The sequence below is a fragment of the Macrobrachium rosenbergii genome, chromosome 11 (genome assembly GCF_040412425.1).
Source record: "Macrobrachium rosenbergii isolate ZJJX-2024 chromosome 11, ASM4041242v1, whole genome shotgun sequence".
Taxonomy (NCBI): Eukaryota; Metazoa; Arthropoda; class Malacostraca; order Decapoda; family Palaemonidae; genus Macrobrachium; species Macrobrachium rosenbergii.
The window spans coordinates 14,145,821-14,172,189 of record NC_089751.1 but is presented as its reverse complement, the minus strand read 5'-3'; the positions used below and the strand labels follow the sequence as shown (position 1 = coordinate 14,172,189).

Here is a 26,369-nt window from a genome sequence, read left to right as displayed (position 1 = left end):
TTCGGGGGGCCAGGCAAGGTTAAGGACATCTTTCCTTAGTGGCGTTCTGCGTGCTTCCCTCTCTTTGATTTCCGTTGCATCGTCTATAAAAAACCTTCAGAGATTACGCTTTGCGTCCAACATAGGTAGCGCAAAGGTCAATCTTTGTCATGTTTTTTATATAAGCCACATGGCATCAGTTAACCCTCATGGAGGGTTTAGAACAGGGTGGGTTGCCAACTTTCTCTTTTTTTGGCTCCTCCCTTGCCTTGCTTGACACCAAGAAGGTACGACAGTCACTTGGAAAACAAGGCCTTAGGCAGTCATTTGAAAAGAGAGAACGGTTAGGCTTAACCATTTTGGGGAATGAAGGAGAGAGTTTATGAAGGGGCAAGTGGAAATCCACAGTTCTAGTAATTGAAACAATCAAAATAAATTTTATTTCTTTCTCTGCTATGTTACGGATGTAAAAAGGGTGAGGTGACTTGGAGAGAGGTTCCATTCGTTGCATATATATATATATATATATATATATATATATATATATATATATATATATATATATATATATATATATGTGTGTGTGTGTGTGTGTGTGTGTGTGTGTGTGTGTGTGTGTGTGTGTGTGTGCCAAGACAGTAAGAATCAGAGACACTGCATAGCCTACTATACTGGGAGGGATGAATGGCAGAATTTTGATTGAGAATAAGTTACCTTATGTCACAACTATTAGGGGTCACTGTATGGTGGATGACAGAAAGGTTAATTGGGAAAGGGCAGCGTAGGTTTAGACAATGAAACGGATGTTTGGATAAAGTGTTTATTAGGAACAATATAATGACCTAAAAAAGGGCTTCTAACTGAATAATTGATAGGATGCAATGTATGGTATGTGTATGCGAGGTATGGTAGTTAATCGCAAGTGTTTACACTCAAACTGAAGCGATTTAAGAATATATGGATGTGGATGGTAAAGTGACTGGTTTAGTGCCAAAATGGGCCAGAGACGAAGGAATATTATGTCTCCACGATTATTCAAAATATTTATAGATCGAGTGATGTGAGAAGCCAGGAAAAGGACGTCACATATAGCTGCACAGTTGTGGCATAAGAAAATCGGCTGCGAGTGGAGCATACAGTGGCTGAATTTATCAGATGTAGAGCACTGACTGTGGATAGTTAAGATAAACTGCAGGAACTTGAGAAAAACTTTGAAAGTGAAATGAGGGAAAGTTATAAGTAAACGAGTGAAATTCAGTCTGTCAGTGTAAATGGAAACCAAAAACTTGGAGTCATAAGTGTTTATGTGATTGTTGTAAGATTGGAAGCAAATGATTAATTTTGTATAGGTGTTTTCAAGGAAATGGAGCAGATGATAAAAGGACGAGAGAAGAAGAGTCATTGAATAGGTGAGACAAGCAAGGTATCAGGGTGGGTGCGAAAGACGAGTGAAAATGGGAGTGTCCAAGGAAGCTAAAGTTGGATTGTGCAGGGGTTTTTAAACCAACTCTCCGTTATGGTAGTAAAATGTGGATATTGAATGCCAGTGAAAGAAAATAGATTAAACATGCTACGATTAATTGTTTTTATAGCATAAGGGCCACCAGAAGGACTGAAATGTGGAATACTGTAAGGGAAGTAAAAAGGTTAGTACTGGTGAAAAGTGAAGATCAGAGTGTTTTTAGATTATTTGGTCATGTCCAAAAGTGTATAATTTAAAGGTTTTGTGAGGAATGGGAAGAGAAAGACCGAGATATTGCTAGGTAGATGGGTGGACGGTGCATTGGAATGGAAGGACCTTAAGAACTAGGAGGAGAATGAATGTTTGCAAGATAGAAGTGACTGGTGCAGTGCATTTAGTTGTGATGAGCTGCTGAAGAACCCTTTTTGTAGGTGTATGAAGCCTCTAATATAGTGGAAATTTTCTATAGCAACACAACATATCTTGAACTTTAGACCATTAACAGTCCTAACACAGCTATGAGACCTGGACCCCAATTTAACCGCAATGGAGTGAAATGCCCGTGTTAAGGGGAATTAGGACGTGACAGCTAACGTAAAATGAATAGCGCGCACTTCTTTACGGGGGAGACACCGAGACCATTACTGCAAATTTTCACTGTTATAGAGTACGTATGATGGCTAAAAAAATTTAAAAAAAAATTATTCCTCTGACACTGGCCTAAATGATAACGATTATTGTCCGGAAAAGGAAACTAAAGCTTCAAGCAAATACGCTCAAGAGACAAAGCTCAAGGTACAGTGCAAACATCCAAGTGATAAAACAATATTACAGCACATCACTCGTAAAGGGAAGGGTCTTCGGTGTATGGTAATAGTGCGTGAACTGTACTGTTGGAAGAGAGCAAAGGCTTTCAGCTTTAGTATTTGCAGTTTATCCGAATTAAACGTGGAGAAAAGTGAGAGGGAAGTTGAATTTGAAAATGGTACTAAACAAAGCCTAAATAATCTTCATGAAGCGGAACGTACTAAATAAAAAAAAAACTTCATGAGTGAATAGCTATTGTCTTCACTAAAATAAATTCTTTCATTTTTTTAAAATCTGTATTTCCCATTTCCATTTTTCTCAAATTTCTCATAACAGTCTCTCTTTGCCATCCGCATCTTCATTTAGAATGGTGAATAGCTAACACCTAACTTTCTCATTCAACTCTGATCAAACTTCTTTGGAAATTCAAATGCAATATTCATGAATGCAAGACTGTACTCAGTTTTCAGAGAGATGATGAATGGCGCAACCATTCACGAGGCTGTTGCTATGCAAAGGCCTTGGAATTGCCTCAAAACTTTCTCTAATTTCACACTTCTATTACTGCCAGGACCCAAAGATGACAGCTACATTTGTAACCAGGAACTTTCACGAAAACCTAATCTAGTAGTGTGGATCCAGATGGCGCAGTAAATAAATTTAAGCCTCTCATGAAACAGAACTTTTTTTTTTCTTCTTGTCAAGGTTTTCCCTCCCGTTTCTGTTTGATTCGGCCATCTAGGAAGCAACAGAATTTTGCTTCCTTCGTTCACCCTTTCCTGAATTGAATATAGGATTTAGGCCAAAGGCCAAGCAAGCACTGGGACCTATGAGGTCATTCAGAGCTGAAGCGGAAATTGACAGTAAAAGGTTTGAAAGGTGTAACAGGAGTAAAACCTCGCAGTTGCACTCTGAATCAATTGTTAGGAGAGGGTGGAAAGTAAGTGGAATAAAGAGAATATGAAAGGAGGTACAGTAAAAGAAACGAAAGGGAGAGATGAACCCAATGAGAATGGCTATTAAATCAACCTAGGTCACTGCAAGAAACATGGGGGAGGGCAGAGAATTCCACATTTCGAAGGGAAATGCAAAGAAAGATTGATCAAACCAATGCATGAGGTGCACACAGTATCTGTGTGCGTGAAACTCTTGAAAGCAATGGCCAAGAAGCAGACTATAGCTTAACAACCTTACAATGGAGCTGAGTTGCATCTAAGCTAGAAGCAAGGTCTTCATCAGTCATTTTTCCACTGTAGTCTACAGAAATCTTCAATTCTAAAGGTATTGTTCATTCCGTTGCCAAATGAGAGCCACAAAACCTCTCATCTTTGGAGCATTTAATATTTGTCCCACCTTCACGTTTGGTCAAATTTCATCTAGTACCAAATGTCTTTCACTGCAGTTCCAGGAGAGAGAGAGAGAGAGAGAGAGAGAGAGAGAGAGAGAGAGAGAGAGAGAGAGAGAGAGAGAGAGAGAGAGAGAGAGAGAGAGAGAGAGAGAGAGAGAGAGAGAGAGAGAGAGATGAGAAAACTGGATATTTCACTGTATATGACGTACTAGAGGCTTTAAAAATGATTGATTTTTCAGGAACATGCTGAAGAGCGATAACAACAGCCTGTCCTTGGTGAAGTGGGCTACGGCTTGCATGTGGATGTTATTAGTCACCTTTACTGTACAAGCTGAAACACTGACAGCAGGTGATAGCAACCAAACTATAGCAGATGACAGGGATCCTAAGTGTAAGTAGGCCATTTTCTCTTGCAGTGTTGATAGACCCTACAGTGCAGAAAGAATTAATGGACTCTTTAATTTTCCACATAAGAGAGCAGCCCTTTTCATTAGCTTACACCTGCTCTGAATATTCTAACCTATTCTTTACACATTATCTCTTTCGTCCCATGCAACAGCAGTGAACGCGCCTCACCTTCCACCTTTTACACACGGGTCACACCACCTGATACCATGGGCTGCTTACTATTTCCCGTGAATGCTACAGACTCCATTGAAAGTGCAAGGGAGGATTCATCTGGCAACATAAGGGATCCACAAATGAATACTTCGCTCATAATAGACATGCCCCTTTTCCTATTCACGTCCCTAAGAATTGAACTGTAGGCCTCAAATCTTTCATTTTTTTGCCAACTTGTCAACTACACCTCACCAAATCTTGAATCTTCTTTGCAAAGCCCTGATGTACAACAAATGTTTGCTCTGAATATTTCCAATTCCTTGCTAGAAACTTTAGTCATGTTTTCTTTAACAAAAGAGGTCCATGTTTACTGTAACATTAACTTCATCCACATCTACACTCGAGAATTTGAATCTCATTTCAAAAATAATTTTTCTGGCAAGAGTTTTTTCATTCTAGCTTCTTTTATTATGCTTCAGATGTTGTTCATCAAATTCTACCGAGTCTGATACTGTGTTCAGTTACTTTATTTATTGACACAAGCCTTTGTTATTTTCTTTGCTTTTCCTGAAGAGACTTTAATGTGCATCATACTATGTGGCTCTATTCCACTCACACTGACGTGAGGAGAAATAAGAAACTCTCTTTGTGTTAACAATTAGATGGAATGTATTAGTCATCTCCCACTTAACTTTTCACTTGCATTCTTTTGACCTAGATGGTTTTTACTCCTAGTGGAATGACCCCTGCTTGTTTTTACCACATATCACTACATCATAGGCAGAGTGCCCAGAGGACAGAAATAAATAACTATGATTAGTAGTACCGCCATCACTATCAGCAAGCATGCTGAACATGAAACATGAAACATTTCGAATAGCAATGCCACTAACTCTAATAATGATAAAAATTACGATATAGATAATAATAATAATAATACACTCGTGCAAATTTGTAAAGTGAAAAGGGAAAATAGAATAGTCGTTTCTTTCACCCACGTAGCTAAAACCTGCTTTCCTGAAGAGCGTCCCGTCGTCTGAAGCCGCTAACGAGGCTAAAGTTAAACTTCCCACTCTAGAGTTTCACCATATGGCTCACACCTTTCTCACCTCAGCGACGAACATCTGCCATTCAGGGCGCTGTACTTTTCAACACCTGTTGTTGGGACTGCAGAAAAACGTCTGTTGTGGTGCTGATAATGGCTGTAGATATTTCACGGCACTTTTGCTTGTCACTTTTACATGACTTGCTTGTATACTGTTACCCTGCTTGCTGCTGTTTACTTTCCTAACCACATTCTTAATCTATACAGAACGACATAATGTAGCAATACCTGTAAGTGGCTGATGGTTTGAAAATGGCTCCTTGCTATACTTGAACATTTGACTTGTGTTGCTGACAATGTCATTACATCGCCTCTATTGTCATTTCAGATGACACTGCATTTTCTTACGCTTTTAACCAAAAATTGTGCAAGTCCCGTGACGAGTGACAATGCAAAATATTCAGTCAAAGCAGGATAATTATGAGTAATTCACTTTCAGAACATTAACCGAGTCTTCATTAACCGACTGTGTTATTACTTAAAACATTCAAGTGTCAGTTACACATTCGCTGGTTAAGGCCCATTTTCTTCATGAATTAGTTATTTAGATGACTTCTATTACCGCATCTGTAGTTATTTCCTCTTCTTTGTTTCGTCGCTAATTCTATCACATTTATCTGAAGTCCTCTTAATATTTCCTTCAAATTTTCTTTTCCTTCTTCAGGTCCCTTGACCAATTTCTTCGTTTCTCTCCTGCCATTGTCTCATTACAGCATCAGTATGAGATTTGTACGTGCTAACACACATATCTTGCTCTTCACGTCGTTCGACTCTCCGACCGGCCAATGAAGAATTAGAGGAATTTATTTCTGGTGATAGAAACGCATTTCTCGTCATAATGTAGTTCCTCACTGGATGGGTCGGTATTGTTCTTAGCTAGGACTCTGCTGGTCCCGCGTTCGAATCTCCGACCGGCCGGCCAATGAAGAATTAGAGGAAATTAGAATTAGAGGAATTTATTTCTGGTGATAGAAATTCATTTCTCGTCATAATGTGGATCGGATTCAACAATAAGCTGTAGGTCCCGTTGCTAGGTGACCAGTTGGTTCTTAGCCACGTAAAATAAATCTAATCCTTTGGGCCAGCCCTAGGAGAGCTGTTAAGCAGCTCAGTGGTCTGGTTAAAACTAAGATATACTTTGCTCTTCACGCTTTCATTCATCTTTAAGCCATGACCGCGCGACATTATATGTTAAATATTCCACTTTTTCCTTAGCTTACTCTTTCTGTAACCCTTGGTTTGAGTTTTAATGTCCCTTAGCCATCCGTGCATATAACTGATTCGCATGAAGGCTTTCACTGAACTTTAGTTAAGAATGGGCGGCCAAAGAAGCAAGATATATTATATTTGACTGGCAATTTATGGAAGCCTAAATATGATAGTGTGAATTTGTCAGAATCATAAATATACAAACTCACACACACACCAGCACATGAAGGGGCATTATTTGTTAGGTTTTATTTCTTATAATTACTTTTCCAGTGGTTAGTGTCGTGGCATGCCACTCAGATGTCGTAGGTTCGCGTCTCCCCCAGGGCAATGAAAAATCACTGGCTCTATATTATGATCAGTTACCGCTGCAGTGTGGGGTCTGCGGTGGGAGGTTGAAACCAACATTCTTTGGAAGCTTGAATTTCAAGTCAATGGCCCCTGTGTGCGTGTTCCATGCGAATAGGTTTCATCTACTGGAATAATAATAATAATAATAATAATAATAATAATAATAATAATAATAACAATAATAATAATAATAATCATCCTATTCCGAACATGTTTTCAGGTAATCTTGCCCAGGGGGTATATCGGCTGCTGCCAGATGCAATTCTTTTGTGATACCAAATGTTAAAAAAAAATAATTAATTGTGTGTGTATGTGTATGTGAGAGAGAGAGAGAGAGAGAGAGAGAGAGAGAGAGAGAGAGAGAGAGAGAGAGAGAGAGAGAAATTTTGTGATAAAACATAAAGAAAAGAGGGAGACAGGAAGATGGAGATAATAATATGAGATGTTGCCAGATGAAAAAGCTTCAGAGATTTTTTTTTTATGCCTGGGGCTTGTCATACTTGAATGTTAGCGTTCACCACAGCTAACTCTTGAATGAGACCAAACTAATCTTTAAGAAATTAAAAAAATAAAAAAATGAGTTTAGCTGTAATTCGAAATCAAAATGATAAAAATTTTATTCTCGCGTTTTCCGGTTGATGTCTCATCCTTACGCAAGGATGAAGGTTTAGTTATCGCTCTCGTGTCAGCTCCCGCCCAGGATCCAGAAATCTGGATCGTGCTCCCGCCAAGTGTAGTCACACGTTTACACGTTAATTTATACGGTTGGTTTATACGGTTAATTCATTCATTCATTCATGTAATTAAATGGATACTTAACTAATAAAATGTAAACTTGTAACTGATTTGATGTGAAGAATCCTGGTACCAAAAATCTCATACTAAACAGTGTAATGTGGTATAATTCTGTGGATTTAAACTTCATTGACAAATTTAAAATGGCAAAGTTTGCTTAGCTCAAGATTAGTATAGGCATTATGGATAGAGGGCTTGTGAAACGATTCCGCAAAGTAAAAATGAGGATAATTTAAAGAGCAATTGCTGGACAGAAGAGAGGATTCTATAGAGGTATACAAGAAGAGAAATGATAAGGTCAAGGAGAGTGTAAGAGGGGAAAAAGTGATAGCAGCTGAAATTTTCAGAAGTTGAGTTTGAGTAAATTCAGGGAGAAAAAATTTCACCTGTGGGGAAGAGAGAGTTTAATGAACATGTGGGTCTTAGGATAAAAGTGATATTGTCAGGGTGTATAAAAGGATTTCGTGCAGTGGATCTGTACTGAATGGATAACCAGAGTGTGTAAGGAACGGAGGAGCAGAATGAAACTGATCCATTGCTTCAGGGGAAAAGTGCTCAAATGTATGTTTAGGAATAGTAGGAACTTAAACTGAGAATATGTATGGTAGCGATTTAATTGAGTAAGTTTGGCTCTTTGGATAAACGTGGAGATTTGAACTTTGGAAATGAAGTGATTCCTTGAACTGAGCTTCAAGTATCCTCCCAAATGAGTTTTGTTGTATTATAAAGAATCGTATATTTAAAAAAAAAATGTATCTGGTGTACCCTTGTCAAAATTGATCACTGCTATAGAAACTTGTGCTCTGTGTTTGTTATTGTCCATCAAGGATTTTTGTCATGTCTGTGGTTAAGCTTTTGAAGTAGGCAGTGTTTGGTGCCCTCAAATGAAACCGACTTCTATCCTGGTTCACTGACAATTTGTTGGTTCTCTTTCATTATTTATTTGACATATACTGAATTCTATATAGACTACTATATATAAGTGACAGATATTTCTATACGTATTAATGAAGTATTTTATTTATGGCAGTTATTTTCACCGTGATAAGGTTCCCCAATGATTACTGTGGTTCCGGGACAGACTCGGGAACTTGCTACACATCTAAAGAGTGTGCAGCCAACGGTGGTTCCAGCGTCAGCACCTGTGCCAAGGGCTACGGCACTTGTTGCAAAGGTAAGAACTACAGCATTCATTAACTGAGTTGCCTGATATGGCCAAGTATTCAGTAGTATTTTTGAATAGGTCAAGAAGTAATTATTTATTATGAATTATTGCATCAGTAAGAAATTCAGATTCGTGATTTGTTCGGCTTTCTTTTGCTTGGGAATATTATATATATATATATATATATATATATATATATATATATATATATATATATATATATATATATATATATATATATATATATATAATAATATATATATATATATATGTATATATATACTTTATATATATGTATGTATATATGTGTGTATATATATTGTCACGATGCGCACCAAGTACCTGGTTATTACACAACTAATCACAGATTTCAAAAATGTACCTCATTTCAGCCAGATACCTGAACTCTCATAACAATAAGAATTATGACTGAGTACTCTTAAGGTAACAGTGATCCCTTAAAAAACTCATTAATCACATGAAAAAATCAAACTAAGTTTATCAAAAGAATTGTGAGGTTTAAACAAGAAATATACTAGAATAAAAGAGCATCACTCCATCAAACAACTTTAACTGTTTCCCTGGTCTTAATTCACTTCAGCAAAACTAAAGGAACAAAACATGATTATCACTTTGCCTTATGCACACACAATTAATCCTATTCACTGGTGGTCAATAAATGAAACACTGTTTTTCAAAAATATTAAATAAAAAATTTTATTGTTAAATTCAAAATTTATAATTAAAATTCACAATCTGAAAAATTTACTGTTACTTGAAAACAACACAAAATTTAATTAATTCTTGAGTTAAATTATTGAACAAAATTAAATCACAAAACTTCAATTTATCAAGAGATTAAATCAATCAAGTAAAATTTAAACTATCAAGAATTACTCGAGATTTGAAAAGAAAATCTTAATAAATGAAAGTTAAATCAAGTATGCAATGTTAAATTATTAAGAAATACTTAAAATGCCAAGTAAATAAATGTTAAATCACCAATAAAAATCAAGAGATTGCAAACACAAGAACACACAAAACTGCACAAAAGATTTATCGATAATAATTTCACTAAGGCAAAAATTTTCCTAACACACCTTATCATACCATGGTAATAATAAGTAAAATTCACTTTACCTTACACAAGCTTGTGAAAACCTTTGCAAAATCCCTTTATATGCAGCTGCTTGGAATCACAAAACACACTTTTTTACCGGGCGCCGTTACAAATTAAATAATTTTACTAAATTCAGATCTCAAAGCTATATTTAATACTAGTGACCACAAATATTCTACGTTAATATTTCTCTCTTTTGATGAAATACAGAGAGAGAGAGAGAGAGAGAGAACCACTGCTAAAGGTCTCTCTAATCAGAATGAAAATTAATTAATCTGAGGATTCCAGTAGAAATTCAACAATCATAAGACATCATTAAGGCATTTTGAGTGCGAGATGCAAAAATTCTTCTAGAAGGAAGATGATGTAATTGAACGCAATCAGGACAATACTTGTTCGTCTCTCAAAAGAGAATACGTGACGAGAGCCATGTAACCTTACAAAACATGATCAAACAGATGGCAATTGTTATTCCCGACCTGTCATCGCGTGAATTAAAGCAAAGCGGAAAAACCAACACAATGCGCTCCTCTTATCTGAACTGATGACAGATGAAGTGAAACAAACCTTCACTAAGACACACGTGTTCCTCATATACTGCGTTTTTATCAGGGAAGAAATTATTAATTCTAAATCACTAAGTCTTTGGAGATCTGAATCTACACCACATATGATATTTCAATAGTTATTATCATACATAATACATGATAAATGAAAGAGAAAATACTGTATATCAAAATTATAGGAGGATATATGTATTACACGGCAGCATCATGAAAATATACATACAAACATATATATAATGTGTATATATATATGTATATATGTATATATATATATATATATATATATATATATATATATATATATATATATATATATATATATATATATATGAAATATAAAAACACCGTATCGTGCTTCTCAGTTATCAATAAATTATTAACGTGTATCCATGAACTTCTGTAAAACATCAAAGGCAAAAAATAAAACCTGATTTCTGGTTTTCTACAGTTTTAAATAATGTCCTATTAACATTTTAGAAATACATGTCAAAGATCATCTAAAAAGAAATCATCTGGGTCTTCTAACCGAACTCGTTCCCCGTGGCAAGAAATTGTGTAAGGAATGACAGTTCATTTTACATCTGCAATTTTTAATGATAAATTCTGCAAACACAGTTGAAGTACACCTGGTTTATTCATTGTCTTTTTTTTTTTTTTTTTTTTTTTTTTTTTTGATGGAGCTGTGGGGACCCGATTTTTAACTTTCCGGCAAAATTCCTTGAGGTTTGGAAGCTCTGGGAATGCCCTTAAGATATAAAACCCGAATGGAAACTTTTGAACTGCTCTCTTCTATAAAAAAAAAAAAATAAAAATAAAGAAATATGTGCAACTAAATTCAAATTTTCAACTAACTAACCGCCATCTTCTTCGAGGTCTTTACCAGTCAGTCAAACCTCCAGAGCAATTTTGGATGCCATTATTTCCCCGAGCTGAAACATCCCGTCGATTCAGGTGCGGCTGTCACTCATGACTGGAGAAAATTTATTAGCGTCTGGTAACCTGACGGTTTTACAACTTAGCACCTGATACTAAACGACAACTTAGCACCTGATACTATAAACCCCAGGCTGAGTTTAATAGCTGTCATGAAAACAAGCATGTATACCCTGACTGGACAATGTCACCACACGTTACTCACAAAAATTATACCACAGTAAAAAACAATGAATCTATTTGATGGAAATAGGTCTGGATTATGTTTTTGTGGGCGATAGTGCGAAATAATAAGATAACGGAAACAAAGGCTCCTGACTAAATGTAAATGGCTCTGCGGACAACACACATATGCTATGCCAGAGCGCACATTGTCCTTAGGAGTCCCTTAAATATTTTATATATACTTTATTCATGAAGACATCTTCTATATAAATAAAATATAAAAATAGTTTATTTATATATATAATATCTTCATGAGGATAGCACAGAAATGTACTGAACTCATTCAGAACAAAATTCTCAATGAATTTTTATGAATAGGAACTTGAATGTTTTTCCTTGACATTCAATCTTTTTCAGGTTAAAACGAAAGTTTGAAATTTCTTTAAGTATAAAGAAACGTTCGGATAAGCGTTGCGTAAGAAATGATGTCACAGAAATTTTATTTCCTTTTCATAAGCTAAGTTGTAAATAGTGCATGTCCGCAGGAATTAATTCTATTTTTCGTATTCCTCTGAGAATACTACTGTATATTTTCTGTTCTGAATGTAGGGTAAACCTGAACGTTTTCAAATTTTAGGATTGCCTAATCATTTTCCTTGTGATAGCAAAGGAAATGATTCCTCACTGAAACAGATAAAATGTTCACCTTTCAATTTAAAATGAGCTTGATGAAACAAAAAGTTCTCAGTTTTTATAAATGATTTGCTTGATACCGCTGGTATAATTATCTTTAATATGCGGTAACCTGAGCGTTATATATATTGTTCTTCTCATAGGTATACTATCTAGTACTTTCATAATATTTAGCTTATGACTAGAAGTTTCGTTAAGGTATTAGGAATAGGACGATGAGGATATGGAATGACTTATCAGTGACATACATACGATTATCTAGATTTCATCAGTATAGACTTGTGGTTAGAACAAACAGATTTTAATCTGAAATCCGGTTATCCCAAGTTTCGAATAATTTCCAAAATATTGTCTTAGTTAAAAAAAAAAAACTTTCACCGAAGAAAATATCTCGTAAATCAGTAGTTCCTCATTGGATGGGTGGGTATCGTTCTCGGCTAGCACTCTGCTGGTCCCGCGTTCGAATCTCCGACCGGCCAATGAAGAATTAGAGGAATTTATTTCTGGTGATAGAAATTCATTTCTCGTTATAATGTGGTTCGGATTTCCACAATAAGCTGTAGGTCCCGTTGCTAGGTAACCAATTGGTTCTTAGCCGCGTAAAATAAATCTAATCCTTCGGGCCAGCCCTAGGAGAGCTGTTAATCAGCTCAGTGGTCTAGTTAAACTAAGGTGTACTTAACTTAAGTGACATAGCTTCAGGCAATTGTATCAGCACTTTTATTTAAAAAAAAACAATTTTTTTTTACCCTTGTTTGGTTCTCGACTAAACGTATACAAATACATGCTCTCTTGAGGGAGACTCGATTCACAAAAACTCCTGATACTGAGTGTTCTTGTATAGTATATGTACAGTATATACGTGACACCCGTAGCGCCACCGACCTGGGAAAGTCCCTCAGGTCACAAAGAACGATTTTGGCAGGTCACCTAAGAGTTGCTGCAGGTAGAGGTACAGTATGTGGTCCAAATGCTCATTTTAGATGCATTAGGACTTCCAGAAGAGCAGTCCATAAATTTTACCCCCCACTCTTCTGTTTTGACTCTTACTGTCTGAACCTTCATCTCCTCAAGTCTTCACCAGTACCCTCCTTCCATGCTCTATTGAGCTTCCCTATTTGTGTTCGTTCTTCTGAACAGTGGCGTAACTAAGGGCTGGGGGGCGGGACGGTCCGCCCCGGGCGGCACTGTCCGTGCGGGTGGGGTGGCACTCTGGTATCTATTGTCAATAGAGCATGAAATTACTAATCAGTTGGACTTTGATGTTGTTATTAGCGAATTCTCTTCCAACAAAGCTCGTAGGGTTCCGTTGTAAATCTGCTGTGTTGGTTTTCTTTTAGCTTTATGAAATAAAATAAATGACTGAGATGTTAAGGCTTAAAATGTGCGTTTAATTTTCACCACTAGTTACGCCACTGCTTCTGAATTTATGTAAAGAAATTTTCCAACTATTCCTCACCTTTCCTCATCATCTTCCTCACTTGTGCAGACCCTCTCAGTCTTTGATACATTAGCCTGTGTGACCTGCAGCAGCTCTCGCAGCTTTTTCAGTCACACCTCTACAAAATGTCCTCTTGTTCTCCTCAAGTGCCCAGGCTTAAAAATATCAGTCGGGGACCGACGAAACACGTCGCAAAGAAAATTAATTAGATAGAACATCTCTAGAGTATTTCAGTTTTTTTTTTTTTAATTCATGACATCTAGAACATACTAAACTTTATTAAAAAAAAAAAAAAGGCAATATAAAAGGAGTAAATCTAATCGTAGTGAAGTTTTTCATTATTTCTCTTCATTGGTAAAAAAAAAAAAACATTGATTCAAAGTGTCTGACATCTTCACTATAATTATTTTCACATGGCAGTCGTGACGACACAGTGCGGAGGGGACATACGGGTCAACAACACTTGGGTACAGAATCCCGAGTACCCGGGCACTTTCAACGAAGCCAGGACGTGCACGTGGAACGTTTATTTCGACGACACTGCTGGAAGGATATGCCAGATTCGCTACGATTTTGCCGATAGTACCCTCGTGGGACCCTCCACTACTGGTGAGAATTGCTGACGTCGAGAAAAGTTGTGTGACTGCGTTTCTGTTGTTAAGAGCAATACCTTTCTCTCTCTCTATACACACACACACACATACATACATACATATATATATATATATATATATATATATATATATATATATATATATATATATATATATATATATATTATTTCTTAGTTTTTTTTCGATATGGAAACGTAGCGAGTTACATACAGAGTTTCATTTGTTTTCTTTCAATTTCTTTTTATTTCGTTGCTGCTTTTCGTAGAGATTTCTGTAAAATCGAATTTAATCAATGCATTGAGAAGGAAACTGCATTTCAGTCCATATAGTTAATCCAAAAACATTCTCATATAAATTATGGTACGAAAGCAGTCTTGCAATGATTTGGTTTTCCTGATATTTCATTTCATTCTCACTTTTACTCGGCATCATTTCTATAAATTGTTTCATGCTGCCTGTTCAAAAATCGCTTTCCGGTCATTACCTCAGAAATGCCCTCGGGAAATGTCCTTAATTTTTTATTTCCTTCATGCTACAAAACATAAAGCTACTTCTCTAGCCTATTATTGTTACCAATATTAGTAGCAGTAAAAGCTTCCTACTACCCTAGTCTTATCTGGTCTTATCTTAGCTGTTTAACTGACTGAGATAATGAAATTTCCTTTCATCTGCTCTTAAACAAGGTTTCTGACAAAAAAAAAAAAAAGTGTTGCATATTTACATACTTGTTCACACTTGTGTCCGTGGGTGAGGTAGAAGATGCCTTTCAACTTCTGACTCTTTCAGGTTACTGCAACAATGACCAATTGATTTTCCATGACGACACGAAGTCCCAGTGGTTCTGCGGAGTGGCACCAGACAACTACCATTGTAAGTGGCTCTTCTTCACACGACTTCTTCAGTCGTATAGGTTCTAAATATCTTTTTTTTTTTTTCATCTTCATCTGAGAGCAAGATTAACGCGAGGAAAAAGATGTACATGCATCTCTGCATTTGTCCTTTTGCATATTTTAAATCTGAACTATTATACTGTATTCATTCCTTCTTTGATATATACAGTATATATAATATATATATATATATATATATATATATATATATATATATATATATATATATATATATATATATATATAAAGACCAACAGGTCAGGGGCCTCTCGGTGTTCTTCAGTTGATGCCCTTCATGTAACAGAAACCCAAAGAAATAATAATAATGGTCAATTTATTCAAACAAATTTCACTTACTCTCTTTGATACTGTAATATAAATTATGAGTGGTCAGCAAGAATAACTGAATGTGAGTTAGATATAGGGAAAAAATCTCTTCCCCCGCCCAAAGAGACATTGTGTTGTACTCCTGTCTTTGCGAAAACGCAAAGCTTAAAAAGGACAAGACTTCCATCGTGGCGCTATTGCAAGTTTCTTTTCCCCGTTATTTTTCAGAGCCAATGCAGGACACAATTTCTGAAGAATCAGTCAAACACTTCCATTAGGATGAGATACCACTGTAGTATAACTAATCGAGAAACATTAAAACAAAACATCGTCCGATTAGCTTTTTTGTTTGAGGTTTTGGAAAGGGAGACACAACCACAGCTCTGAATAATGTATCGGCTCTCATTCATGTCTCAAGATGGAACATTTAACAGCGTATTTTTATTAGTTGATGAATAAGTTATTTAAACTCCTGCCATAATAATCAATAGCTCTCATACAATCAATCATTTGCGAATTAACTGGCTAACGCCCGTTTTTCCACAGGGTATGTTGAGACCGCTGGTACGACTAGCCCACACAGCTTCACTATCAAGACAGACAGTACCAGTAAAGATCGAAATTACGCGATACGCGTTTCGTACGTGCCCTGTTCCCTTAATGGTAAGTTCCTCAGGGGAGAATGTTTTGATGCTCGATTTTTTTTACTCTTACTAAAATGTAATTCCCTGATTCTGCAAATTATAATTGGCAAATTAAAGTCTCATTTTGACTGGATGTTCTTGTTGTTGACCATGATAGTAAGAGACAGCATTTGGACTCAGTAGTCATGATTTTTGACATCACACTAGCTGTTGTACTAAAAGCTTCAGATGGAAAAAGTACTTTAGTAAAAACGTCATTTTGTCTGAAGATGAAATATTCAGTTATATTTCCTAACATATTATATCCTAGAGCACTGACCTAACAAATTTTTTTTTCCCCTCTAGTTCCGACAAAATGTGGCCAATACTACACTGGATTATCCGGGACGATCAATTCTTACAACTACAACGTAAACAGTTATTATTTAGCCGGACTCTTCTACTCCATCTGTTTCCGAAGAGAGGTTAACTACTGTACTTACACTCTCTCAAAGACGGTAAGACATCAAGGAACTAGAAATTAAGACTGAAGTGGAGGGATGGCTGTGAGTGATCTACGGGGATTCGATGAATTTAGCCGGGGATGGAACCATAGTTCCCAGGGGAGAGAACAAATGGGTTGCTCCTTCTTTTCTAACATTACTTTAATTTCGTACTCGACAATTCCGCTCAAAGCTTTTTTTTTTTTTTTAGTCACCTTTGACTTACATATGGCGATGAACGGGCAAGGGTCTCAATTATCATGTGTTTACAAGGTAAATTTACGTTATGGTTAACTAGATATTGCTTGGAGGATTTAGTCGGACAGGTACAAGAAATGTATGATGGATACTTTCGTCAGTCATGCCCTTAAGCGCTGTTCCACTTGGAAGGATACTACGTCGGTCGAGACTAGAAAAACAGGTCAGCCAACGCGTTGATGTGATTCATCGCTACTCTGACGACACGGTCTCCTACTCGTAGGGGATAGTGCAACCTCTTACTGCAACCTTGCAACCTCACATTGTGCGCTGTAGGCATTACTATAAGGTGTTTGTAGTGTTCTTTCGCTCGCTAGCTGCATCCACTTTTTAGCCTTTTACTGTAACGCTGCCTGCTCTCCAACACCTCTAACTGAATTTTCTTAGTGCAGTTGTAGGCCTATTTCTCCCAGTGCCACCTTTGTATCTTTGTACTTCATTTCCTTTAGTTTTTTTCATCTTGCTGTCCAACCACTCCAGCTACCTCTATTCACTATTTTAAACGCAGTATAGCTGTAAATGATCCAGCGCTTTGCTTGACACCCTAAATTTCATATATCAATCAATCGCACATCCTCTGCAGCGCACTAGCAAGAGTAGGGGAGAGCGGTGATGGTTCGGACACTTTTTTTTTTATCTAGAAATAAGAGTTAAAGGAGCAGTGATATCCTCGGCATGTCAATGTGTAGCCTCATCATCCTACATTTACGAGTGAATGTGTCAAGTCGTATACTACAGTATACTTGAAGCTATTTATCTTCAAATAAAAGTTTCCAAAATGTCCGAATCATACCTACGTATGGTGATGATTCGGACAAGAGCATGGGATGATTCGGACAGTTGTTATAACTGAATATTTACCTTTGAGTCAGATGATAAATAAAACAAATACCATACGATTTTTTTTAAATAATCAAAATCAACTTAAAAGATTATTCTCTCCCTTGATGAATGACAGATAGAAAATGTAAATCAAATCCACGATGTTTGCTGAGAATAAATGTTAAAGTAGGCTTAAAGAATATTATATCCTTCAAAAAAAAAACTAAATTTGAAATATACTTGCCATCAAATTTTTAAATAACCAAAATATACTTGAATTTATTCTCTCCATGAGTAAAAACCAAACACAAAATGTCATTCAATTACATGACATTTGTTGTGCCTAAATGTTAAAGTTGGCCTAACGAATATTGTATACTGCACACAAAAAAAAAAAAATTAAATACTCCATCTTTCTTTTAATACTCTGCTGAACTGGGTTTGCAAGCACTCCGATTACTGCCTTTTTACCAATAGTTGCTTCATCCTCAATTGCTGGAAATTTAAAACTATTAGTAGCACATTTCTGTGATTTTCTTAAATAAGAAACCTGAAATTCATCATCCTCGTCTAAATTGCTGATTAATTTACCTATATAATAGACTTTGCTACATTTTACTGGATCTGTCCCAACAGGAACAAAATCTCCCTCCTCTGGGACTTCATCAAAGAAACCAATTTCTGTGTCTTCGATCTCGTCCTCTGAGATGTCAAAAGAATTATTAAGCTCGGCTGTTAAGAGGTCTTCAAGGAGATGAAGGTCTTCATCACTGTCTAACTTTTTTTTGCATTTTTTCTTGCTTGTTAATGTTTTTGAGCTATCATTTCCAAATTTATTTCCTTCTTGGCATTTTTTTCTTGAGGGGGGAAGGCCCTTTTTCTTCAGTTCTTTCTGTTCAAGTTCAAGCTTTTCTGGAGTGTCCGTTGCATTCATGCATCTTCCCCGCTTTCTGACTTTAGTTGTCTCCTTCCTCACTCCAGCTTTTGGGAATGGTTGATTATTCTCAGGAGAAAACTGCTGTTGTGATGATGGTGCAGGGTGTGGCTGTAAAATCTCTTCTAGTTTAGTCTGGAAAACAGCATGGTTTATTACAACTTGTCATCCGAGCTAGGCTTGTTGCCTCTGGACTTCTTAAAGAGAGATCCTTCTGCCTTCCCATGATTCTGGCACTGGTGTTTTGTTTGCAATTGCATACTCAATATGCAAGCTTCCTTTTTTATTTAAGTTGATAGTCCGTGAACAACAGCAGAGCACTTAGGCCTTGCCTGAGTAAGAAGGTAACTGAAAACCCTCCTGGTCAACCCTGTCTCTATCTCTCTTCATATAATCGTGAAATGTACTCCGAGGGATTCCAAACTTAAGAGCAATTGTTCTAACTGAACCACCCTTTTCTCTAAACTCCTGAAGTGCGTTTTCTATAGCAGCAGCATCCCTTTCCCTATTGGTTTTCTTCCTATACTTTCGTCCCATGATAGGCCTGAGGGACTATAATCAATCTGAAACAAAAGACAGGCTATTTTTCTTCGTAAGAAGGGGTTCTATGATGGGTTTATGCAGTGTTTTATAAGGTAATGAGGGGCTAATGAATGTATATACACAAAATATAACTTCAATATTGTTGGTGAAAATCTTGTTTCTTTGTTGGAATTCATATTTAGTAAAGGTTTGCTAGAAGGGATGATTCGGACACGTCCGAATAATCCCCCTCATATAGCTATTTGATAACACCCCCAGATCCAAGTCCTTCGCGGGTGATAGCTACATCTTCGTCATACAGTACAAATTCACACCCAAAACTGATAATCAACTCCCTCATCATATTCACTACAACACAGCTTTATGATTCCAACGCAAAAAAAAAAAAAAAATAAATAAATAAAAATAAAAAAATACATAGGAAATGAGAAAAACCACAAAGATTAACCCTTACATTAAAGTTATAGACCTTTCTCTCCCCAAGTCCACGAGTCAATGGCAAACAAACTCTCGCGATTCACGTGATTTCTCGGAGCTGAGGGCCCCTTAAGTTTTCCAGAAAATGCACTGTCCGGACCATCCTACAGTCCGAATCATCACCTCTCTCCCCTACGCTTAAAGAACATTTAAAAATCCTATGGCAAACCAAGAGTTCCACCGTCATTATTAACATTACTGCAATCAAAAGCAGGTTTATTCATGTTAATGAGAAAAAAATTACTATTTTGCCATTTTATTAAGTCAGCACTGAAAAAAATGCATTAATAATGAGGGAATGGATGCACTTTACGAGCAGGAGGAAAAAGTTCAGGTGATCAAGTCATGATGTCATATAAACGAGCGACAACCAGTATGTTTTCGATTAGATCAAATTGAAATGCACAAAGCGTTGCTAGAAGTACTGTAAGATAAGAAAATACAGTTACAGAAATACATAAAATGAAGACGGGATCATTGAAGAAAAGGATCTGAGGTATATTATTGGTATAATCAAAACATTTCTATGAACTATCCGAATTTGGGAGATAAAAATAGCGAAGCCGCAATTCAGACTGAATCGTGGGAAGCGTGCATCAGGAGGGAAAGCGATCCAAGCACCTGATAGTCAAGTGTTTTCTGCGTTAGGTGTCACGTGGGCTATATTTATTGCTTCATACGGTGAGGTTGTTATAAAGAAAACAACGTTGAAAAATTCTTCTCTGAAATAAGACAGTTCAGTATGAATATTCTGACGATGTAATAAGCATTTTTTGCTAATATTATCTATATATTTAAGGGTGACATAATGCTAAGATCAGACTTGCAGGGTAAAATTAGAAAAGAATAAACTTACAATCTGATTAATGAGTGTTTCGAAAGGAAGTGTTGTTTGATTTACCGCTTACAGTTTCATTTGCCATAAGGATATCGTTTCGCAAATAACAAAAGAAATTCTAAAACAGCTAGCAATTGTCTACCAGCGTGCAGAAATGTATGAAATAAATTCAAGAAATCTGCGAAAAAATCATTTTCACCCTGTTTCTTTCCCTCATTCAGAGAGAGAGAGAGAGAGAGAGAGAGAGAGAGAGAGAGAGAGAGAGAGAGAGAGAGAGAAGTTTAAAGAGCGTGGTTAACGAGCAGAAAAATTATCGATGGCAACATGAGATCTGTGACGTAGATGTGCAGATAAGGTTTAAATTTGTTACGCTCTTGCTGACCTGCTCTTTCTAGAACTGGGACAACAATAAGGAGATTGGGGCATCGGCACAGACACTCTTCAGTAATGGCTTATCGAACCAAATGGTTGAACCAGAATTAAAGTAAATAACTCGACGTACGAAGACAACGAAAATGGATCTTTACTCCATCTCGGAACCATAGCCTATATACCGAAAACACCTGCATGATGAAAATGTAACAAAGAAAAAACATAAAAGAAAACGTCACTCCTATTGTCGCGAATTTTTCCCAACGACTGGGATGATCAGGACTGAAGGGCTCAACCAGCAAACATGGAAGCGAAGGTCCAGCAAGATCAAGCAGGGTTTTACAATTTTATTTTTAAAAAATAAAATAAAAAACTCTAAAAGCTATAATTTTACACAAAACTTATTTCCGTACAATCTGGCTGCACTTTAAATGAATATTAACTGTATCAGGCCCCGAATGGCAAAAACGTGAAGAGATTAATTTAGCATACTAAAGGAACCGGCTCTTGACTTTAAAATGAACGATTTGGCTGAAAGCGATACCCTCGACAAAAACGCATAGCCTATCGCCTCTCTGCATGCTTCGTCTCACCCCCGTTCCCTTTCAAGATTTATACATAGGTTATTTTACTAAAGAAGGCACTCGAATTATATAAAAAGGATCCTCTCCGACATTCCCGACACAGACAACACAGGCAATTCACCGGACACAAATAATAATCAGACATATTTACAGAAAAAAAGTGAACCACGAACTCCGCCGCCTGCTTACTACTCCCCCTCACTTATCCTGAACGTTGAGAAGGATTGTCGAGAAAAAACGGATCCAATTTTTTCACGACACCTATACCAGATGAAAAGAAAATTGTACTCATCGGGTACCAAAATAATATGCCTGGCTCTCCCTCAGACAGCATTGAAGAAAAGTAGCGCCATCTGCGACGAACGATTTTACGCTCCCTCTGGATAGGAAACTACTCATGCATGGAGACGAAAACTTTAAATACTGTCACGTACAGAAAGGTGCCATTTTCAATCACTGCAGTCATGAACACCAAAGGCCAGAAAGATGATTGATTAAGGTAGTGAACCTTCTAGACACGGCACTAGACCGTCGACGCCTGCTCCTTCCTGAAGTCCTGCTTTATCGCGAAATCATCCGGCACCCCAACTAACCATTTGGTTACGGGATCCCCAATAGCATGAACCCAGTCTAGCACATTATCGACTTAAACTATAAGAAGAAGAAGAAGAAGAATCACGACAGTTGAACCAACCTGAACTTCAGCAGACCTTAAACCTTACTCACCCGGTATATATGCATGTACACCTTTGCATCTTGCTCATTCTCTCTATAGATGATCTTTTCCATTTCCTTTAGGACTTTGTTACATCATCCACCTGCTGATGAGACGAATACAATAAGAAAAATACATAGGCTTAATAGGCTACCAATGAAACAGCATCTGTTTTTAATAGCTCTGCCCTCAGAGGGATTCCTTTCAGTTAATAATAATAATAATAATAATGAAGAGAAGCACTCATATCCCTAAACCTAATAGAAGGTAAACCGTCATTGGACGCGGCAGAGGTCAGTGCTCATACTGACGGCTAAATGAGGTCACAAAAAGCTTAACCAAAGAGTCTTGCCATCAAGATACGAGTATACTCCTGGTTGGTATTCAAGAAAGTAGGCTATATCACTGGATTTGTAATCTTTTCATATACAGAACATTCAAACTTTTATATATACTGCACAGCACTTCTGTGAGGTTTTCGCTTGACAGCAACAGTCAAGGTTAGGCTTCACCGGTGTTCGAGTTTTCACAGACTTTACTCATAGTTGCAAAAATGCCTGTATTATGAAGTCAGCTTGGCTGTTTATGCTTCGTATCGGAGAGATACCTGTCTTCTATATTTTATCTCTGGTGAACATTTTCATATTTCCTTTATTATTAGTAATAAGAACAACGACTGTATAATAAAAATCCACAATTATATAAATAGAAACTGTAATACTTGTAATAGATAAAGACAAAGATTTTCGAACGTCTGAACCAGAGTCTGAACGGTGTTCCTCCTCAGTGTTTGTTAAAAGAAATAGTGAGCGGGCAATCCCTAAGATTAGTTAACAACGCTCAGACCAATACTTTGGTGCTGGGTCGCTATCTTCTTGCCCCGTCTGCACGCGTCCCTCCGTTTCAAAACTCTTAGGAAAACTGCCTTTTCGCTATTCGTTTTAACGTATATACTAAGGAGGAACACCGTTCAGGTATTCGAAAGGCTTTGTTTTTATTTGTTACAAATAATACATTTATTTATACATTGTGAATTTCTTAGCAACAACAACAATGGCGGTATTGTTATTTTCATTTATAGAAAAATCTCATTTCCCCCTTATTTTCATCATTTGAAATGCTCCTATTCACAGAGCGACAACCAGTACATCGACAGTAAAGACGTATTACGACTGATGATGGGGAACGGAGTGACAACGCCGCCCAACCCAGTAGTCCCAGGAGCCACAACCTTGTGCCCACAGACGAGCGCACAACAAGCCCAGATGTATTACTCGTCTAGCGTCTGTCTGTATCCGGTAAATATAAAATGATTCTTTCTTTGCTTCTCATTTCTCGGCTTATATTTGCGTTTATTCAAACAGACATAGAAATCAATCTAACGAAAAGAACCAGATTAATGGTCTTGTAAAGAAGTTTCACTGTTCTTGCGTAGGAGATTTCTACAGGTGATGTTGTTCAGTTTGTAGAGTTGGTCAATTCAATGATGGGAAATTAACAAATTAGCTGATTTTTTATACAATACTTAGATTTATTGGTGGGGCCGAACTGCAGTATCCTAACAAAGTTTTAGATTAATGGGACACTTTTGATGCATTATGATGAACTGTGCTTTTTTTGACAATTTCTTTTAATTAATATCTATGTATCATTCATAAAAATTCATGTCTTTCTTATACTAAGTCACTAAAACACAGAAATGGCATAGTAATTTCCATTCAAATGACATCACGTTCATGCAAGGGTCTGGTCATCAACGTCATCATCACTTTGTTACTGACAGTCATGACGCTTGCAGCACTGATTTTTACAGTGACATCTGAATGCGCTCATGTTTAAAATCGTGGCTTTTCCATCCCATTTTCTCTGGCGCAGAAAGTTCTGTTACTGTACGACAAGGTTTCGTTCAAACATGGCTTGACAGTGTACTTGCTTAAAAGGAAAACAAAGCATGTCACTTGTAGGTAGCTATGCTTCTGGCTTACCAGTCTTCAAGAAAAAGATATATGCTTAATCGCCCGAGCCTATTCAGTTCCTGGTCATTAGACCAACATTTCATAAATCAAATCTATTCTTTGAACACTATATTCTCTGCAGGCAAATACTGCTACTGATTTACTTGCCTTCCTTATAATTTCACCAACAACATTTTAAACAGCTTTTGGGGAAAAAAAATTAATAAATCACAGAAATGGGAGGGTGCTCGGAGAACCCACAGGGCTTTCAGAGAAATATTTCGAAGGATTGGAAATAAAGATTCAAGCATACTGAGCACATGGATGCTAAAGCAATAGGCTTTGGGCAACCAAGAGGGTAATTGAAATAAGAAACAGTCCATGAATTTTTATTAGACCAATAGTAAAGCAAAGAATGACAAACAAAAGGAGAACCTTCAACTGGATGCTCTCCTAGAGGCAAGACTAAAGATACACAAGTCTAGCTTAATCGTGTTGTTCATGAAGTAAGCCAAGACTGCCCTTAAAAAGGAAACGTAAGCGCAGGCTGTACCTACAGATCTAAACCACGGAAAAGGTTAGGGGAAGTGCCACTATACTAACAAATTTAGACGCGGAGGTTGATGGTTGATGCCCCACAGTGGCGAAGATGGCGCCGTTTCAGTGGTATCTCCCGACCACTATTACTACTACTACTAGACTAGAACAGTCATACTATGCAAGCTTAATAGTCATAAGTACAATTTCATCATCGACATTTTGTGTTTGATGGCCTTCAGATGCAATATTTCTATTTAGATGACGTGTGTGTCAGCATGTTTTTTTTTTTAAGTGTAATTCTATTAATCTTTTGTATTCTCATTCCATTAGGCTTCGATGACATCAGTACAGAAGACAGGACCGTTCTTCGTAACAGTCAACACAAACCTTGACACAACAGTGAACTACAACCCTTTGCCTTTCGTCAGACCAAATATTTACTCTGGTTTCGAATTCAACTGGAAGCACAATGCCTGTTAATAAATGTACTTCTTCAGAGCTCCCGCCCTCTTCAGAATTCAGTTTAATTCTGACTGTATTGCGTAGATAAAAGAAAAATTATTAGTTGTTGGTTAAACCGTTTCAAGAGTGTAGTTCGACTTGAAATAAATGAGACTATCCCACAGGTCCCTCAGAAAATAGAACAATATCCCTCGAAAGCCTTAAAATTTCAATGTGGAGTTTAGGAGGACGATGATTTCGTTTATTAACGAATTTTAATGCTTTGGTGCAATGTTGAGGTTTTATAAGAGCATTTTTAATCAGTTTTTCAAGTCTTCAACTGAGGTTGATCATTTTTCTAGCTGGAGATTACAGGCATTTGCAAAGTTGTGCAGTCAGTGAAAACTTTTATTCCAACAGGTGAGTATTTGTAGCGCAATCCTGGAATGTGGAAACACAAGGAGATCAATGGAAAATGTGATTTTATACTGGTGTTATACTGCACATTTTTACATTATTCATCTTCCAATTAATGAATAGCAATCTATGTAAAATTCTTGTTAAAAACTGTGAAATCAGTGTTCGATGAAGGCACACAATGACCAGAGCATTATAACGGCCTTGTGTTTTCTCCTTGTTTGTTCATAAGAACATTTTTGTCATGACACACACACACACACACACGTATGTACTGTATATCCATATATCTAAATCTATCTATCTAGCTATCAATATATATATATATATATATATATATATATATATATATATATATATATATATTTATATATATGTATATGTAGCCTATGTATTTATAAACATACATATTTGTTTTATAATTCTGAACTCACTGGCAAAAGTGATTAAAGTTTACAAAGCATGCACTTAATTCTATCTAACATTCGCTATCTGAAACATTACTCATCTCTTGGTCACATGCACGTGTTATGCTGGATGTATTTTTGACAGTGAGCTGACAAAGACATCTTACCTTCTTGATTTCCTCACACTTTTGAATGCCCCTAGTTTAGTAAACATTTAATCCGAGCGGGAAATACAACGCACCGTTATGAAAGAAGTCGAACCTTTCTCCAGCGGAATTTGAACCCACGCATGTTAAAAGGATACAGGGAGACAACGGATCCCAAAATTGTGAGGAAATTGAGAAGTTAAGAGGTCATTGGTGGCTTGAGACATTTCTACGTTCTTTTGCTTTCCTTAAGTAAATCGCAT

At 36.8% G+C, this 26,369-nt stretch overlaps 1 protein-coding gene across 1 annotated transcript in view; it reads left to right on the top strand.

Annotated features, from left to right (window-relative positions):
- The window catches only part of LOC136843171 (uncharacterized), a 36,407-nt gene extending 10,525 nt beyond the window's left edge, over positions 1-25,882 (top strand). The window contains exons 2-9 of the mRNA XM_067111240.1: positions 3,836-3,987; positions 8,648-8,791; positions 14,121-14,309; positions 15,101-15,184; positions 16,078-16,194; positions 16,521-16,672; positions 23,334-23,498; positions 25,026-25,882. Of these exons, the coding sequence (XP_066967341.1) occupies positions 3,840-3,987; positions 8,648-8,791; positions 14,121-14,309; positions 15,101-15,184; positions 16,078-16,194; positions 16,521-16,672; positions 23,334-23,498; positions 25,026-25,175 (1,149 nt within the window). The 5' untranslated portion in view covers positions 3,836-3,839 and the 3' untranslated portion in view covers positions 25,176-25,882. The remainder of the gene's footprint in view (positions 1-3,835; positions 3,988-8,647; positions 8,792-14,120; positions 14,310-15,100; positions 15,185-16,077; positions 16,195-16,520; positions 16,673-23,333; positions 23,499-25,025) is intronic.
- Positions 25,883-26,369: the final 487 nt, after the last annotated feature.